General features: G+C 38.2%; 1 protein-coding gene across 1 annotated transcript in view; it reads right to left on the bottom strand.

Annotated features, from left to right (window-relative positions):
* Positions 1 to 774: 774 nt before the first annotated feature.
* STK32A (serine/threonine kinase 32A) overlaps positions 775 to 19,687 on the bottom strand; it is a 52,626-nt gene continuing 33,713 nt past the window's right edge. Inside the window, exons 4-11 of the mRNA XM_070933949.1 lie at positions 14,987 to 15,024; positions 11,427 to 11,516; positions 8,704 to 8,801; positions 6,452 to 6,568; positions 5,290 to 5,415; positions 4,328 to 4,456; positions 2,633 to 2,697; positions 775 to 1,009 (exon numbers count right to left, since the gene is read on the bottom strand). Of these exons, the coding sequence (XP_070790050.1) occupies positions 775 to 1,009; positions 2,633 to 2,697; positions 4,328 to 4,456; positions 5,290 to 5,415; positions 6,452 to 6,568; positions 8,704 to 8,801; positions 11,427 to 11,516; positions 14,987 to 15,024 (898 nt within the window). The remainder of the gene's footprint in view (positions 1,010 to 2,632; positions 2,698 to 4,327; positions 4,457 to 5,289; positions 5,416 to 6,451; positions 6,569 to 8,703; positions 8,802 to 11,426; positions 11,517 to 14,986; positions 15,025 to 19,687) is intronic.

The following is a 19,687-nucleotide window of genomic DNA, read 5'->3' as shown; positions in this document are numbered from 1 at the left end:
AGAAATGGAATGACCCCTTGCACTTACTAGTGAATTCTACTTATAAAATGGCCCTAGTGAATTTATCTTGATTTGTATGTCCCATTTTTCCATTTCCTGATTCACATAATGTACACACAGACCTCCCAATCTGAAGATATACTGGATATATTCTTAAGAACTAATTCATTTAAAATAATAAGTGGAAAACCCGCACAGCAAAAATATTATTTCCTCTTATTCTGTGTCTGATATATTGTATATAGTCAGTTACAAGTATTTTTAAAATGATTTTCATTTTGAAGTCTATTGCACTCTAAGGCAGAGTTATGATTTAGCTCTATTTTTTTAACTTCTAAGAAAATGTGGAGCTACCCCCTCTAGCAGCCCTGCAAAGACCTTTTTCCCATAGGCAGTGGATTTAACCCAATTATCAGCAACTTCGACATTTTACCAACAGAAATTATACCTATAAAGTGAACTTAACCTTTCCCTATTTGGAGTGCCTTTTGCACAGTACTTAAAGAGCATACTTTTTCCTGTTAATGGTCAAGTGGCTTAAAAAAATAAAAACAGGCATAAAGACGGTAATCTGTGCCTTAAGTAGTTCTGCAGGATTGTAGGCCACAAGTCCTTATGGTGGGAAGAGAGACTCAGCATCTAGCCTCAAGGTTCCTTAGCAAGGTATCTGCCTTGTCTTGAAAGCAGTGTGCAATTTTATCTGCTAAGCTCCATGAGCTAAAGTAAAAGCCTGCCCTTTTCGGTAGCAGCACCTGAGCAAAAACTACATTGAACTCAAAGATTATTATTCTGATCGTCATCTTCGTTGTCTTTGGTTTGTGTCTCTTCGTTGTCTTTGGTTTGTGTCACTTCGTTGTCTTTGGTTTGTGTCTCTTCGTTGTCTTTGGTTTGTGTCTCTTCGTTGTCTTTCGTTTGTGTCTCTTCGTTGTCTTTCGTTTGTGTCACTTCGTTGTCTTTCGTTTGTGTGACCGTCAAGTTCTCCTGCATTTTGTTATGTTCTTGTCGTGCCCTAAAATGTATAAAAGAGAAACCAAAGTCCATCATCAGATAGCAATAAAGTCCAGCAGTTCTCAAAAATCTTACCATCTGCATTGGGCAGGGGGTGCCTTTGAGTTTGTCCCTTCAGTTTCTTGGCAAAACTTCAGAAATGATTTACTCTTGCCTTCTTCCTAGTACTCCCAGGCTGGCTTTATGCCTAAGGCAGGACTAGAACTCACAGTCTCCTGGTTTCTAGTCTGGTATCTTAACCAGGATACCAAACCTGTCCTCACCTTCTGCATTAGTCAAGATACAATCAGTTCTCCTTTTATCAGGTTTGCTATGATTCCAGTTATAAAGGCTGTATACCATCCATTTCAAGAACTTATTGCTTGTTAAAAGTCTGTATTAATTGAATGTCTTAAGCCACCGATCAATACTTAAAGATCCAGCCCATAATATCCTATAACTTCCATACACTATGCAATGAAAATTTTGCTATGCTGGAAAGTAGATAATCACAGAATTTATAAGAATGGTCTCAGAAAGTCAAGAAACGGAATTATGGGAGCCCTCAATTTATGATGAAAATTGAGACCGAACCAGAGGTGAAATCCAGCAGGTTCTGACAGGTTCTGGAGAACTGGTAGCAGAAATTTTGAGTAGTTCGGAGAACCGGTAGCAGAAATTTTGAGTAGTTCGGAGAACTGGCAGATACCATCTCTGGCTGGCCCCAGAGTGGGGTGGGAATGGAGATTTTGCAATATCCTTCCCCCAGGAGTTGGGAGGGAATGGGGATTTTGCAGTATCCTTCCCCTGGAGTGGGGAGGGAATGGGGATTTTGTGGTATCCTTCCCCTGGAGTGGGGAGGGAATGGGGATTTTGTGGTATCCTTCCCATGCCACGCCCCCAAGCCACGCCCACAGAACCAGTAGTAAAAAAATTTGGATTTCACCACTGGACCGAACCTGTGTCACTAAGTAATGTGTTAAATGAGTTGTGCCCAATTTTACAACCCTAGTTATTAAGCAAATCACATCAAGCAAATTTGACTTCTCCCATTGACTCTGCTTATCAGAAATTGCCCTGGGAAGGTCATAAATGGTGATTATATGACCCTAGGATACTGCAACCATTGTAAATATATGCCAGTTGCTAAGTGTCTGAATGTTGATTATGTGACCTCAGGGACTTTGTGACATTATAAGTGTGAGGACTGGTTGTACCTTAATTTTTTCGGCACCATTGTAACTTTGAATAATTAAATGAATGGTGGTAAATCAAGAACTACCTATATATTGAGAAAAATATTTACTGTTTGAACAGCTGCCTTTGTTATTTGCTCACCTTCTACTACCTAACTGCAGCAGATACAATTTCTTTCTGGAAGGAGAACAAGGCAGAAAAAAGTAAAATAAAGCCATTTCAGTCATATTCAAAATTTAAATTCAGTGAGGTTTCCTACCTCAGTGAAATAGTTTGAGCAACAGCCAAATGAGAGCGTACAGCAATGCCAGGCTTCCAGTGCTTTTCTATGGATTTTGTGCCAAAATCACTACCTAATTATCTGAGGAACAGTAATCAGATTTCCTTAGTTCTAAGTAATCTTATTGATGTGCTAAGCTAAAGTTTATATTTTCAGGTCAACGCTTACTTTTCTCTGTTGAAAATTATGAAGTCCCTTTGTATTGATTCCAGGTTTTTCTGCAGCTGGCAGGCCTTATATTAAGAAAGAAAAAAGACCAGTTAATGAGAGTTCATCATTGTAGTATTTGATGCAAGAAGCCACTAAACTTATCAAGAAAGACATTTCAAAGGAATTCAAACGATTGATCCATGCACTAAATTATTAGCTGACTCTGTTGTGTACCTCTCTTAACAGAAACTAAATTCATCTAAGAACCTGGATCAAATGCATCGAATTTGATCAAGTATTATTTCTAGTTTATTTTCTTCAGTAGTTGACAATCCAATTTTTAGAATCTCTTTAGATCTTGGCTTACCTGAACAGAGGGCTCTAGTAGTAGTAGTAGTAGGCTAAGGATAATGTCCTTCCTCACTAATAGACTAAAGATTATGCCCTTCCTCAATGTATCTTGCTTTGTGAAAGTAATTGATTTAGTAGCAGTGATAATGAAGATACCATAGATTCTCTTGGGAGTAGCTAGAGTCAGAACTTATGGGCACGGATTCTATTCTTTCTCCCCTTCTTAATATCTATTATTTTCTGGCTTTGTTTGTATCCAGTATTGGTGTAGAGAGTGGGAGAAAGGAGATACAAATCTGAAACAAGAAAGTTATATTTATTGATTTCTTTCTTTTTCACAAAAAAGGATAATGTGTTTTCCCTGCTTTGCTATAGTTTTCAGCCCAAAGCTAATGAACCTAGAAAAAAATTGCCAAAATCACTGCACTTTTTCTTATTATCTCTACCTTTCCCAGGGTTGTCCTTTCTTTCTATTCCCCTCACCATACCTAAAGGTAGCTAAAAAAATATAGAAAATTCTACTCTATCCTGTTGTTCTGTTCTGTTCTGTTCTGTTCTGTTCTGTTCTGTTCTGTTCTGTTCTATTCTATTCTATTCTATTCTATTCTATTCTATTCTATTCTATTCTATTCTATTCTATTCTATTCTATTCAGTGGTGGGCTCCAAATTTTTTAACAACTGGTTCTTTGCCCTAATGGCTGGCTGGCTGGCTGGGGGGGGGAGGGGGTATCATGTGACTTGGCATGGCCAACTCTACATCACTTGTGTGGGTGGTACAGGCAGTGTTGGGAGGGAATCCAGGGGTCTCCGGTGGGGGGTGGGGGTGGAGGAAAGAACCTGTTTTTGTGTGTGTGTTAGAGGGAGAGAGAGAGACAGAGAGAGAGAGAGAGAGAGAGAGAGAGAGAGAGAGAGAGAGGGAGGGAGGGAAGGAGAGAGACGGTGTCAAGCTAGACTGGGAAAGCTGGCTTATTCTTATTCTTTGCTGTCATAACCTTGATGTAAGGTATTGCTCATAGAATTTAAAATAATCCAGAAATCTAAAACTGATATATCTATGGGCCTTTCCCGAATTTTGCAAAGATTTCAAAAGATGCTCCTATATTTTAAAAAGTATTATAAATATACTGTAGCACCAATTCATCATTTAAATGCCAAGAATAAGAAAGCACAGAGGGTTACAGACTCCATATTTTGGCTGCTGTCCTACTCATTTGGGGCATTGCCATTAAAGTCAGTGTGATTTAGATCTGAGACTTCTGTCTTTTAGATCAATATACCTAATGAAAGTGGAAGACATTAAAATGCTTACATCAGCCAAACATCTTTTGGGCAATTCAGGCATCCAACTCTCTGTGCCTTACCTCTGAGGATTCATTTTTGTTGCTTTCCTTCTCCTTCTTAGCCAAGCGCTTCTTCTTTTTATGAAGTGGCTTTGACTCCAGGATCATTTCTTCAAGTTCAAAGGTTGGGTCACAGTTTAACTTCCCTTTCTATGGAAGAAAGCACACACAGGGAGAAATTGTTACCCTTCCCCCGAAATAAAAGAAAGTAAAAGAAAGTAAAAGAAAGACATTTCCATGGATATTCCATGGTGTGATTGAACACCATAAAAGTGGACCAAAACAGATTCCCCAATTAAAACTATTAGGACTCTCTGAAATTTCAAAATTGAAATACAATATAGAGGAGAGCTTGAATTGGACAGCTAGGATCAATAATTGTAAGAGTAGAAAAGCCTTTAACTCCACACAAACATCAAGTCCTTCAGGCTGCAGTAAACAGAGCACACATCAGGTCCTCTCATCAAGACACAGCCACCCAATGGGACTTCAAGGACATGTCTGGATGGCAACTCCTGATATTTTTTTTAAAAAAACAGTGTTTCCCCCTCCCAAATATATGACTGGCCCATGCAGGCCTGGAGTTGCAATTGATTGAGTTGCTATATATTTTAATCTGGTTGCCATTTTATTGTTTTAGTTGGCTTTTAATGTATTGTGTTGCTTTGGGGAGGGGTAGGTACTTGTTGCTGAGTTTTGGGCAGTCCTAGAAATGTTATGAATGAATGAATGAATGAATGAATGAATGAATGAATGAATGAATGAATGAATGAATTGATGTGCCACTTAATTTATCTTAATAATTAAACTATTGATTTTGGGTTTTTAGAAGTTTATGTTTCTCTTCAGACTTGACTCTGTTGGTGTGTGAAATCTGCACGGTGATAGTTTATTGCTTTATGCATTAAGAAACGTGCCACAGTGTCATCATCATTATAACTCTAGTTTCTAAATTAAGAAAACATTCAAACTAAAATTCTTACATTAGGAAGAAATCCAGGCAATACTGTCTTCTGTAAAACAGCATCCCAGTTGATATCAGCCAAGTAAGGAAACTCTTGGATATGACTCAGTTGAAAAAATCTTTCTTCTGAATTCATTTCCACTAGCTAGAGATTAGAATTAAAGCAGTTTATTAAGTATATCAGAATAGAATAGAACACAATTGCAGATTCAATACAGAAAAGGATGATATGTGCCTCTTTATTTATCTCAGACATAATAGGGAACCTCCAGCCCATGAATGTTTACAGTTCAAGAATTTCCATGCAGCCCATATGTGAGCATTCCAGAAAAAACTCCAACTCCAAGTAAAGACTCTGAAGCAAGCATTTTTCAAAGTTCTATTTACTAGAATAGGTAAACTGGCACATCTGGGAAAACCTGAATCTGAGAGATCTGAGTTTTCCCTCAGTAAATCAAAACCCCCAAAACCATCCCCTCACTCCTCAGTCGATCACATACTCCAATCAACCGCCGTCCCATCTCGAGACCTCACTCCAACCACTCCTCCTCCAGATGCAGGATCGCCCTGACTTTGACCGACAGGAAGAATGCTATTATGTCTACAGACAACCCCTCTACTAAACCCCCCTCCTACTTTCCCACGCATGAGAAGGTGGCAGCATGGAAGTTTCCAGCCTAATATGGCTTCCAAAGCTGATACCATAAGTTGTTGTGAATATCCTGCTCTGACTTTTCTTCAAATTCTAAGCTTCTATTCAGCACTTCTAAAGTCTTTAAAAAGATTACAACATCCAGTATTGTTGTTTCAGACAGAAATATTTGTATAAATACACTTAACTGAAGGAGGATCAAGTAAGAAATGTCCAATGCAGTCTAGGATAAAACACTTTCCTATGTTCCTAAAATGATCCAGCATTTTAGGTTTTCCTGCATTCCTAAAATCAGAGCCAATCAAGTGCAGTGGGTGTGTGGAACTGTTTGATGTTGTAAAATAACATCACACTAGGTGTTAAAATGCATTCCAAGGGTGTGGGGCAGGAGAAACGTAGGATGACTCATAGCTTCCATATTTAGCAGCAGTCCTGAATCTCCAGTAATGTTCTACTCCTGATAGAATGAGTCAAAAGGCTTGGAAGGCTTAGCATCTTAACCAACACCTGATCTCTAAAGCTCACTCACCTTTTTAATCAATGAGATCATATCCTGTGACCAGGCAGCAGGATACATGATGGTGGCTGTCTTGTACACATGCAAAATTTCATTGGCAGAATTACTAGAGCGAATGTGGTATGGTCTCTGCAAGGAGAGAAGAAGGCAAGGACACTGAAACACAGTTCGACATCCAACAAGAACAGATTAATGAATTCTCTCTTTTAGGTTAGAGAAGTTTTTTAGAGGAAAAAAAAGTATCACTAGATTGTAATGGGCTGACAACTTCTCTAAGAGACTTCACTCTCCTCCTTCCTCAGAGTCCACTAATGTTCTTAGTTAAGGCATTGTGACACTGGGTAATTTTTTGAACACAGATCAACACAGGAAAGGAAGACAACAGAAAAAGTACACTTAAAAAGCAACATGTAAGCAACAGCAAGACATCAAGCATTGTGCAACTGGTGTTTCAGTCAATGCAAATTGAGTTCAAGGAAAATCATTTTAGTGGTAGGTGTGAATTCCTTCAACATTACTAAAAATACCATACTTAAAATTTGTATTTTTTTTCTGAACTGAAATATATTCTCTTTTGAAATAAGACAAAACAGAATCAAAATGACACAGTTTTAAACATGCTCTCAAAATGTTTTGTAATAAATCCTTATTACAATAAGGATTGTAATAAATGCACTCAATTAAATTAAGGAGAGTATTTTCTCAGCATGCCTGCAGTAGTGGGCTATTTTCATTCAATTCTGAAAAGAAAATTAAACAATGGAAAGGCATTTCCAACCTGTTCTTGCATTGTACTAAAGAGCAGCACAAATGGTGCCAGCCATTAGAATTTGTGCAAAATTGCAGAACAGACTGCAATACTGGGAGATGCAAGCTCACCTGGCATGTCTGCCTATGCCTACCTCAGAAATTAAAAGCAAAACCTTTAGCTACCGCTGAGCAGGGGTGGGCTGCTGGGAGTTCACAGGGGTATGGGAGAACCTCTAAGAGAATCGCTAAGATTCTGTGCAGTTCGGAGAACCCCCAAATCCCACTCCTCCCAGGAATCCCCACACGTTGTATAAATATACAAAAGAATGAAGGCTATTGCTTAGCACATTGTAAGCCGCCCTGAGTCTCCGGAGAAGGGCGGCATATAAATCAAATTTAAAAAAAAAATTACTGTAAAATAAAAGAAAACAAATGTGTTGTGCTTTAGAAATTTGAACTACCTCCAATAATCAGACAAGTATCATGTTACTTACTTGGAATTATCCCACATACTCCGCTCCAAGAAAATCACCCTCCTACCCATCCCCAGACTGCTTCTAATGGATCGTATATGCCTAGATAATTTTTAAAAAAATGGTACAAATACCCTTTATAAATGTGATACCGTACTATCCCTAAGATAAAGAGCAGAACAAATAAGAACTTGCATATTTACACTATAATACATTTCCTACTTTATTCATATGTTTCATAAAATGCCTACTGTCTTCTATACTATCCACTGCACAGTTTGAAAATATGTTATGACCCAACGAACCAATAAGGCCTGTTGCAGCATGAAATGTGTTGGGTTACTAATTCGCACACAGCAGGCCACTTCTTCAGGCTGCATCCTTGATCCATAATTATGAAAGGTCTTTTGAAGTATAGTTCAATTTTTTTTTCCTTTGAATTGGTGATATTTTTATGATAAACTTTACAGCACACATTGGCAATTATCAGTAAATTAATCTCTTTAAGCAGAACAGCTTCTCTTTAGAATTTTAATGACCCTACTACAGGTAGTCCTCAATTTACAACAGTTCATTTAGTGACCATTCGAAGTTACAACAGCACTGAAAAAAGTGACCTCTGACCGTTTTCCACACGTATGACTGTTGTGGCATCCCCCAGGTCACATGTTCAAAATTCAGAGGCTTGGCAACTGACTCACGTTTATAACAGATATGATCCCCTTTTGCAACGTTCTGACACAGAAAATCATTCGGCAAGCCAGATTCACTTAACAGCCACTTTGTTAACTTAATAACTGCAGCGATTTACTTAACAACAGTGGCAAGAAAGATTGTAAAATGGGGCAAAACTCACTTAGCAAATGTCTCACTTAGCAACAGAAATATTGGGCTCAATTGTGGTCATAAGTCGAGGACTACTTGTATACAGTGGATGCAGATCTGGAAAGTAATAGTTTCCGAATAATCTAAACATGGTGAAATCATGAGTAGAGAGATAATGGATGGTCCAATAATACATATACGTTAACTGTACCATACCCGGCCTCTGAGAAGTTCATAGGCTGTAATTCCTAATGACCACCAATCAACAGCATAGGAATAACCTGAAGTTTTTGTGGCAGTAAACATCTCAGGTGCTGCAAAAAAAGAGAAATTTAAAGTTTGCTTTAGGATGGAATATTCCACAAAATGACTGATTTTTCTTTCTATAGTCTAATCAGTGGTGGGATTCAGCCAGTTCTTTCTGGTTCAGGGGAACCAGTTGTTAAATTACCAAGCTCCCGCTATCAAAGTGGATCCTGGGTGCTGAGCTGCACTGCAATGGAGAAACAGGCAATAGACTGGCCATCGTGAGGGAAGGAGAAAGTAGCTTTCTCTCTTTCTTCTCCCTGCTCCTCCTCCTTCCCTTGCACCGGCCACTCCATTGTTCATTTCTCCGTTGCAGCGCAGCACCCAGGATCAGTGGTGGATTGCTCCCGGTTCTGTCCGGTTCTTGAGAACTGGTAGTAAAAGTGGCGGGAAGCTCCGGCCACCCACCTGGACATCATAAGGTGCGCGCTCCCATTGCGAACTGGTAGTAAAAGTAAGTAGAACCCACCCCTGCCCAGGATCCACTTTCATAGCGGCATGGGGGCCTAATAATTTGCCTGGCCAAACTAACACCGCAGTTTCCCCTACATTGGGCCCACCTTCTATCGTGCTGCCAACTTAATTATTTGCCTCTCTCACTTTTGCCCGCAGACTGACCAACACCCCTGCATGCAGCTCAACCGGGAGGGGGAGTCTCTCCCTCCACTTCCCGCCAATTCTTCACCTTCCCACATAAGCTCGGGAGCATCAACTCCTCGTCTCTATGGTAAACCCCGTCCCCTTGTTCCTCAGAAACCTCGCCTCTTAAAGGAGCTGCAAGTTCTCATAAGAAATTCTCTCTAGGGTTATCAATAAGCAACTCCAGAACATCTTCAGCTGCTGGGGAATAGAAGTCAGTGTGAACTTCTTCATTTATCCTTGTTGGCTTCCCTGAGATGTCTGGGAGAACTGCGTGAGAAGAGAATGCTGGGATAGATAATTTTTCGTCAGATTCTCTTTGTTATGTGTGAATTATTAGAAAGTAAGAAGAAACAATTTTCCTCTTTTTTCAATTGATGTTAATCTGGACCATCATACTGCTAACTCCTTAATCAGAATCATTCTATTCTAATAATGGCATTTGGAGAAGATCCAGTCAGACCTAAGGCAAAATTGCATCTCCCAGTAATGAAAAGAGGAAGTTTACTTTGTCTTATTAAATTTAAAAAAAAGAACATAAGAACCAACAGACTTTCCCAAGTTCTTCAAAAAAAACATAGCTGTTCAGAAGGTCACTGCACACTGTTCTTTGTGCTCTTGAACTCTTTGCTCTTACTCTCGCATAAAGCTTTTCACACCTCTTTCTCATAACCTTCAGGTTACATTTTGACTAACTCATTAGCTATTTGATATAGAAACAAAAGCATGAAAATGGCCATAGAAATAGAAAGCATAGAAATGGCTTTACTATGTTGTTGTTGATGATGATGTTGAAGAAGAGCACATTTTGCACCTGCTTAATAGGTACACGTCAGTGGTAGGTTGCTACCAGTTCGTTCCAGATCGGGCGAACCGGTAGCAGCAGCGGCAGGAGGCTCTGTCCGGAGGCTTCTGCACATACGCAGAAGCGTCATACACAGGCATGCGCATGCACCCACAAGCGAACCAGTAGGAACGGGTTTTGAAACCCGCCCCTCGTACATGCATAATAAGATTAATCCTGAATATAATTCAAGTCATCCTTCATATTTTAAAATGATTATTACTTTGAGGAAAATACTAGCTCTACCCTTTAGCCCTTTGAAATATTCCAACACACTTTAAAGTGAAATATAATATTGAGAGAGCAAATAGAAGGGACAGGCAACTGACACTGACTTTATATAGTTTTAATCCAAGGTTAGTATTACCACTGGTCCCCTCCCTTAGCCACATTTCTGGCAAGTGTATTGAACAAAAAATATCTGCAATTAACACTTTTTTGATTCTAAGAATATGTGGTGAATTGGTTATCTTCAGTAACTAACAAGAATAGAGGAAATAACAGTGGTTCGAGAGAAAGCATCAATAAATCCAATTAATGTCACTATGATATCCTGTTAGTATAATTTGGTATAACCTGTCAAAAGTAATATTTTGGCCCCATGTGTACCTTAACATCAATGTGGGATGGGTGATCCAATTATGACTCACATGGTGAAATGAAAGAACTCTATCTATAGTTTTGGATTAGATTTGTAGGATTTCATGTACCCTGTTTCCCCGAAAATAAGACCCAACTGGAAAATAAGCCCTAGCATGATTTTTCAGGATGCTCGTAATATAAGCCCTACCCCCAAAATAAGCCCCAGTTAAGATCGTCAGCAGATGGAGGCATTAAGTACTGTATTTCCCCCAAAATAAGACCTAACCGGAAAATAAGCCAAAATGCATTTTTGGAGCAAAAATTGATATAAGACCCAGTCTTATTTTGGGGAAAACCTGATCAGCCATCCATCCAAGGACCTTTAAGGTTAGGAGAACTGAAGCCATTCCAAATCTAGCACATGTAAGGCCAGATCAGCCTTGAAGTATTTTCTGAATCAGGCTCCATTTCTTAAAACTGTTTTAATATTTACTAAGAAGGAAGCTGAAAATGTCCATTAAAAACAAAACATTGTGATGCAAATAGCTTGGATCTATTGACTACTCACCCATGTATGGTTTCGTGCCAGCAATGTTGGTAATCTGTGTATCTTTAGTTATCACTGTAGCAATATTGAAATCTGTTACATGAACATGCCCTAAGAATGATATAAAACGATAAATTGTCAATCGAAAGTTTCTACCATATATAGTTATAACAGCAGAGGGAAGCAAGGAATTTTGTGTGGATTATGTGCTATAGTCCAAACAATGAATATGTTGCCTTCTCATTCTTTAAAATTTTACGGAACCATAATGCAAAATTTTGCATATGCAAAACCCTTAGAGAAAACCTAAGGAAGGAAAGGGACATAGGAAATCCTCATTCTTATAGGCCACCCACAATACTCATATTAATTTGTCATGATTAATCATTATCCCAAGCCATATTTTTGTCAACCACATGGAACAGCTTGAGAATATTTTTTATCAAGTTTTTTATTTTATATTACATATACATATCAATGCGGGAACAGTGTGACGCCTGGGTGCCATACACTTCAGTACAAATAAAATAATATTATTAATCATAGTTATCACATTCATCCAGCTTATATATTTCTAATAGTAATACACATTTATATCTAATTATAATCTTTCATTATTTCATATTGTTTAAACATACATAATACTACCGCTGTTCAATTTCTAAACCTCTCTCTTAATCATTACACTTATCTTAACAGTTTGAGAATATTGATCTGCTCCTATCTGAACCACTAGCTCAGCATAAAGTTTATTCATTAAGTATATCTTGTGCAGAAAAAGAGCGTGGAAAGAGTATTATAGACCTTTCCTTCAGGAAAGATATATAGCATGGGAATTATTTTTCATATGGATCTATAGCTAATATCTCAAGCGACATCTGTGGCCAGAACTGCTTTCTAATCCATTTCAATTGGTATGCCAAAAGCATCTTTTCCTAGTAAGTAACAACAGTGATCCCTCTACTAATTAAATACTTGATTTTTTTGTAATGTGCTCCAAGTAGGGTTGCCCTTATACAACAGAAAACATTGCTATTGTTTCTACTCGCCTGATGGACTTAGCCCAGTCATGTTCCCATATCATAGCTGCAGAATTCCCACTATCTATTCAAATTGTTTGGGAAACTCTATCTCTGACAGCAACAGGTTTATCTGTCTACTGTGTGAGGCCCAGGGGTGGGTTCTACTTACCTTTACTACCGGTTCACAACAGGACCGCGCATGCGCAGATTGCCATTTATGACGTCTGGCCGGGTGGGCGGAGCCTCCCACCAATTTTACTACTGGTTCTATAGAAGCGGACAGAACCGGGAGCAACCCACCACTGGTGAGGCCTGAATTTTTTTATGACAAGGCTTCTCAATGGAATACTGAGGCTGCATTGTGCACAGGCTTTTAAGAAGGATTTAAGAGCACAGCTTTTTAAATCAGCCTAATATGCCTAATATAATTGAAATTTTAACTTTCTTTTTAACATCTTAAGTAGCGATATGATGGCTTTATTTTAATCTCAACATGCTTGGATTTTATAGCTAATAAGCTAATAAGACTTTGGTAGTGAGTACCCTAGAAATCTTATCACATAAACTTAGCAAAACTACAGAAGATTGCACTGGAGCTTGAAATATGATCCTCCAAGGAAGGAAAGCCACTGGAAAACAAGCAGTCTTAACAGTCTAAATATAGGTACATAGGCTGCAAAAACAATGTCTCAGGGGGAAAGAATTAAACAATAGGTAAAAGGCTTTTTGCACACATGAATGGAATTACACACCTCTCTTGCCATGGTTGGTGAAACACAGAGAAATTGCAAAGAGGAAATAGTTAGAATGACCTCTGTTTCAAGGATAAACGGAGAAAAGACAATTCCAAATATATTCTAAAATAACCAGCTAAAATGCATTAAATTGGAAGGCTTTGCAAAAATACTGATTTCAATGGTCTCCTTTAAACCCATACCTTGGTCACAACATTGTCACAATAATAGCGCTGATTAAAACATTGGGGCATGCAAATGTCATTGGGATTGTTGGTTCCTACTCTTTGACTAGTTGTAAACACTACTGTAGTTTACAATTAGTGTAAACACTATTTACCACAAAGTAGGCTATTCCTGCATTTCGTTTCATGGAGAACAGGCAAGAAAATGGTGCTAAGATCTGAAACAAAGCACTGTTGTGAAACTTTTTCAGAAGAACCTAAATATTTTTCAAAGGAAAAATACTTCTATATTTAATCACCATACATAAGAATAACCCTTAGTATAAGCTTGCTCTTCAAGCATGTTCTTTGATAGAAATCACTGAGTTCTAAGGGGCTGGGGTGGTTGGATCTCTGGCCCAATGAAAGACCTTGTTTAGATACTGTATTTTTCATCAACCTGTCCTATTTTCATTTTTGTTCGGGGACATGTGAGGACATGTAGAATTAAGTGTGTCATCCAATACATATTTACCTGGAACTGTGTTCCACTGAATTTATTAAATTACTAAGAAATATATATTAGATTCGCCTTATTAAACCTTCAAGCATCTGTGGGGGCTAAAACAGAGTAACAAAAGACAAAACATAATGTTTTCTATATCTTATTGCATAATATTACATTGCAGGGGTGAAATCTAAAATTTGTTACTACCGGTTCTGCGGATGTGGCTTGGTGGTGGTGGTGGGGGGTTAATGTGACTGGGTGGGCGTGGCCATTTTTTTTTTTTTTACTTTTAAAAGCATTTTTTCTACAACCTTAAGAGGTTGCACAAAAAAATGCTTTTAGAAGCCTCTGATGATCAGGGAACTCAGCTGGGATCGCCAGAGGCTTTTAAAAGCATTTTTTCTACAACCTTAAGAGGTTGCACAAAAAAATGCTTTTAGAAGCCTCTGACAATCAGGCAACTCAACTGGGATCACCAGAGGCTTTTAAAGGCATTTTTTTTTCCTACAACCTCTTCGGCCAAAGAGGTTGTAGAAAAAAAATGCTTTTAGAAGCCTCTGACGATCCCAGCTGAGCCGCACGATCATCAGAGGCTTTTTTTTTACTTTTAAAAGCATTTTGTCGGCCGAAGAGGTTGTAGAAAAAATGCTTTTAAAAGTAAAAAAAACCAGCCTCTGATGGTCGTGTGGCTCAGCTGGGCATGGGAGGGGAGTGCAGCGATTTTTGCTACCGGTTCTTCGAACCACCCGCCACCATCGCTACCAGATCGGGCAACCCAGTCCGAACCAGGAGCATTTCACCCCTGTTACATTGCCTTTGGTTTAAAACATGATGCAGCATGTGTCACAAAAATAATAACAGAACATTGTATAGCTCCCTTAACTGGATCACTAACTGGACTGCACTATCAGATTACTTGAATTTTTTAAAAAATAAAACCTATGATACATTAAGAAATCCGTAGAAATGTATTATTTGTATCTTTAGTCAGCAAAAACACCAGAGCTAGGATAAAGGTTTGCCTCAACTTGTTTTCCATCTCACTAGAAGATGGCTTCATAAAGTCTGTCATGATCCTACAGAAAACATTATATTTTGTTATACAGTTGCAAGCATATACATGTTCCTGCAGCCAGATATAATTGTCACTTACCCTGCTCATCCAGCAAGACGTTATCAGGCTTTATGTCTCTAAAATAGAAATTTTAAAAAGAGAAAATATATCAATAAAGCCAAAATTATGACAATAAAGGTCTAGGGTAGGATATAAGAGCTTCATAAATTATCTCTGCTTTATTTCTGGGTTTGATTTAAAAATATGCAACAACCTGCTGAAGACTCTTATAAAATTTACAATAGAATAAAATATGATCCACCATTCAAGAACAATACTAATACAGGGAAAAAACTTTGAGAGATGTTTTTTTAAAAAAATATATATATATACCATACTGAATATTTGATGAAACACGTTTAATTTGGGTTTTGAAAAAAAGCTATTCTGTATGCTGAAAAGTATATCTGTAATAAACTCCAAAAGTTATAGGGGATCACAAATTATAAGACTTTGGTTATAGCCATTAATTCCTTTACTGAATTGTGCACTGTTAGATTTTGGTTGCAAGTATACATTTTTAAAAACAAGAAAGGATTGCTTCATGAATTCCCAAATGAATCTTTTGGGACATGTGATTTAAATATACAAACCAAAAGATTAGTCAGACTGGCATTAATCCTGATTATCTATTTTTCAGAAGTATGACATCAACATTTCATTGTATTAAACAAAGATTATGAGATAATTCGGAGAATCCATATTAAGATCATGCAAAAAAAAAATAATAATAATCCAGGATATAAATGGAAAATACTATATGAGAAGGCTATTGTGAAACTCTTCCACTCAAAGGCCTCAGTAAAAAGGTCCTTATTTCCTAAGTAAGATCAATAATACAGAACATTTCAATATTAGCTGGCACTAAAAATTATATTGAACCGAGACTAATGAGCTAATTCATTTTGTACAGACAAATGTACAAATACAATATACCTCTCTGTTTTGATTAGATATTATCAAGATGGGATTTACATGGACACAAGTATGAAGCTTTTTTGGTGATATTATACAAGTGGCCTACCATTGACTTTTCTGGCAACATTTCTGATTCTATTTTATAGACTCCATTGATGTTCAACATGTTGTGGATTTAATAAGACAAACACAACTTTTGGGTTGATCAGAGACAGATTTTATATATTGCGCAATAGGTTCAAGGCTCTGTACATGAAGCGTTGAACAAAGACAGGAATTAGGTACAATGGTTTTATACCCTTCTAGACAAAGGATTCTTTTGAAGTCAGCAATTCATATGGTCCTATACATTTATCAATTTTAATTGACATTACAGAGTTTCTTTGCAAAACAGTCATAATTCTTTTTGTAGATTACTGAAGCATCTCTTTTATCTTTTAACGATGGACAACTTTTAACTCATGTGGATCCCCTTGACCTAACCAACCCTTAAGATGTATGTCATTAGAATGTTCCTTTCTTCTGACAACTTAGAGGCCTCCTAGAGGAACCAAAAGGACCTTGGCTGAGTTTGTACTCTTTCCAGCCGGATGCATTGCTTTTTAGAATAGAGTGAATAGAAAGTTATCCAGTGGTCATCCATCAGAGCCCGCTTCATTACATTATTCCCCCCTCTGAAAGTTTTTCAATGCAGAAACTTTCACTATTCTCATATAAGTTTAACTTCTGAGTATACAAGATTCCAATAAACAAATCTACCATATATAGGGTCTAACAAAAGATAATTAATAAAAGTAAAGGATAGGTAGTTCTTGATTGTTTTTCTACTCTCTTGATTCTTGGGGAGATTCTCTACCTTTTTCTACAGGTTCCATTTTCTCATATGGGTCTGCCTCAGAATCTTTATGTTCTTCCATAGGATATGGACCAAGTTGATTAAGAAAACGTTCTATCAAAGCTAGTTCCTTTTCAACTTGAATCTCCTTTACTGTTCTTATTTATAGATGTTTCAGCATAGGGATTGCACAAGGAATAAAAGCTAGGCCTGCCACAGCCATATTAATTCACCCGGATCCAGACAACCAAGAAAACCACATGTCAGTTGTTTATAACCTCTGACCTATCTTGGAAGCCCTATCCTGCAATTCCTTGGCAATTTCTCTGACCACACCTGATTTGTTACATGTTTCTGTCCAGTTTGTTGGTAAACACAAATATGCATCCTTTCCACATAAGAAGATTTATGGAAAAGGCATGCACTCAGTAGTTCCTTGCATTAGTCCAGACCCCTAAGTCCCTGCCACAAACATTCCTGCCAGTGGTTGCAATGGGACTTCCAGTGAGAGGTCCTTCTGTTTATCTCTGAGAATTGGTCCTTCAAAAAACATATCGAGAGGTAGTATTTCCAGGTGGAAAAAGGATACACAAATCTAATTTGGACTTCAAGTTGAACCAGAGTGGAAATTCTGAAGGTTGAAATGGTCTTGGACAGATTCCATCCACCCCACTTTCCCTTCTTAAAGTTTATTTCTGGTAGCCTTTGTTCTAACCCAGAGTTGTGGTTTGACAGGAACAGCATGATAAGATGTAGGGCTAGCAGATAAACATAAGCAGCATTTCTGACCTAGGGTAGGGTCATACTGTTTAACAAGATCTTGACTTAATTCCAGAATCCATGATATATAATCTCCTCTATGTAATTGTTGCAAAGGCCCATTTTCCTTATCTATTCCCCCCTCAGCTGGGAATGTCAATAGTGCAACTTCAGGTGGTGGAGGTGACTTAGGTCTAAGGTAACGACCTCGTGCATATACAATGCGTTCTTGGCGTGAGTGAACTTGACCTAAAGTGTCTCCACTTGGGGAATCAATGTTCATCTTATGTTCACTTGAGAGTCCTAGTGCGAATAATGTCCAAAGCCATAAGCAAAACATAATCAACTATGGTATGAAGCTCACTACGTCAGGGAAAGGGTTAGTGGTGCATGTGGTTTGGGAAACAGGAGTAGCAAGAAAAATCCTAGGTCTACCACAAAAACGTTCCTTATATATGTAAAACAAAATTACTAGTAAGATTAGAAAAACAAATACCCACAAGGCGTACTCCCAAACTTCTAATAACATTAGCATGTGTAAGAAAGTGTTATATTAAAGCTAATAATATGTATATGTACAATGTGAAGGCAGTTGTCCTCTTTACAAATCTTCCGCCGTGCGTAGAGAATCAGCTTCCGGAGTGATTCAGCAAGGCTGATGGTCACCTGGTATCAGTCTCATCCAGTGGATCCAGGATTGTTCTCCTAAGATCTTAAAAACACAATTACAAAACCAATACATCTGGGCGAGTGCGCAAAGGAATCTGAGCAGTTGTAGTCCTTTTCAGTTGGGAAACAGCATAGGCAACCACTGAATCCTAAGAAAGAAAAAAATACAAAAATAGTCCAGATGATGAAGAATGCTATTCCCACTGGTGGCTGGATCCTTTGGATCATCAACTTCACTGGATTTCCTTGATGAGCTTGAGCCCGTTCACTTGGGGTCTAACTTCCGTCCAGTTTGGATTAACATCCAATCATCGTGGTGGAATTTGTGGACTGGAAACTTCAAAGGTGGTGTTTGGGCTAATAGTCCTTGTTTCCTAAAAACTTCAAAATATCTGGACAGGTTATACACATATTGTTTCAATACTTTGTCTCTGGTTTCCAAGGAAGTAATGCATATGCTTCCTGTAGTGAAAACTACTCCAAACAACAGTTCATATGATGATAATCTGTCTAGGTTGGGTAAAACTCTTGATACCACTGTTGCTGTAGCATTACTGCAGATAAAAGCTGCAACCCACATTTGTTTATAATTGATGTTACTAAAGGATATATCCCAATACAATCATAGCTTAGTTTAAAAGTTCATGTACAATAGCTTGAAGTCCCCAATGACTCCACCCATATTTTGCCAAATGATGTCCAGAGACTAAGGGTTACAATGAATTAAGCAATAGCTGTCATAAAGTCAGCTTATTGCCCCCCACAAACTGGGTCCTCAATTCACCTACCTTAGAAAGGATGGAAGGCTGAGTCAACCTTGAGCCTGGTGAGATTCGAATTTACAGTAATTGCAGACAGCTGGTGTTAAATTACAATGCATTTATCCACTGAGCTATCCAGGCTCCCTGTCCATAGAGCTTAATTTAATGAATGCAATTCAAAGGTTTGAGCAGACCAATTTTGAAGCAATTTGTCTCCAGGGGGTGTCCCTCCAAATCAGGTCTTGTTGTTGTATGTAAGCCAATTATTTCAACACCATAATGTTCTCATCCAAGGTGATCCATTGATCTGGTGTTGGTTAAGAACTGTGCTTGATTCAAATTGAGAACTGCAGGTAAAATCAAATCTGTGTTGCATTAAAATTGTTTCATTTTTGTTTAGAATTTTGAATCAGATAACCACCACCGAAGGATAGTTCTGACTTGATGTGGGGTGTTTACAATGAGGGCTCCCTCCAAAGGTCAATTGCCTACTTTCTGAGCCAACACCCCTCGTGCAATTCAATGTGTGTGTGTGTGTGTGTGTGTGTGTGTGTGTGTGTGTGTGTGTGTCTACAAAGAGACCGAATGGCTTTTCCAAATTTAGCAAACCCAATACAGGAGCCCTGGTTAAAGCCTGTTTCAAATTTTCAAGGCTTCCTCTTTCATGTCCCTCCCATTTCAAACTCCAAGATCCAGATTCAATTAATTTTGCATAGGATTGTCTTAATTCTTGCTTGTTTATAGATGGAGGCGGAGACGCTACCCCTCCTTTCTATCAGGAGTGATTTTTGTTTACTA

Source organism: Pituophis catenifer, unplaced genomic scaffold, assembly GCF_029215685.1.
Source record: "Pituophis catenifer annectens isolate HBS135680 unplaced genomic scaffold, rPitCat1.0.hap2 SCAF_2, whole genome shotgun sequence".
NCBI lineage: Eukaryota > Metazoa > Chordata > Lepidosauria > Squamata > Colubridae > Pituophis > Pituophis catenifer.
The sequence above is the reverse complement of the archived record's forward strand: the minus strand, read 5'-3'. Positions and strand labels throughout refer to the sequence as shown.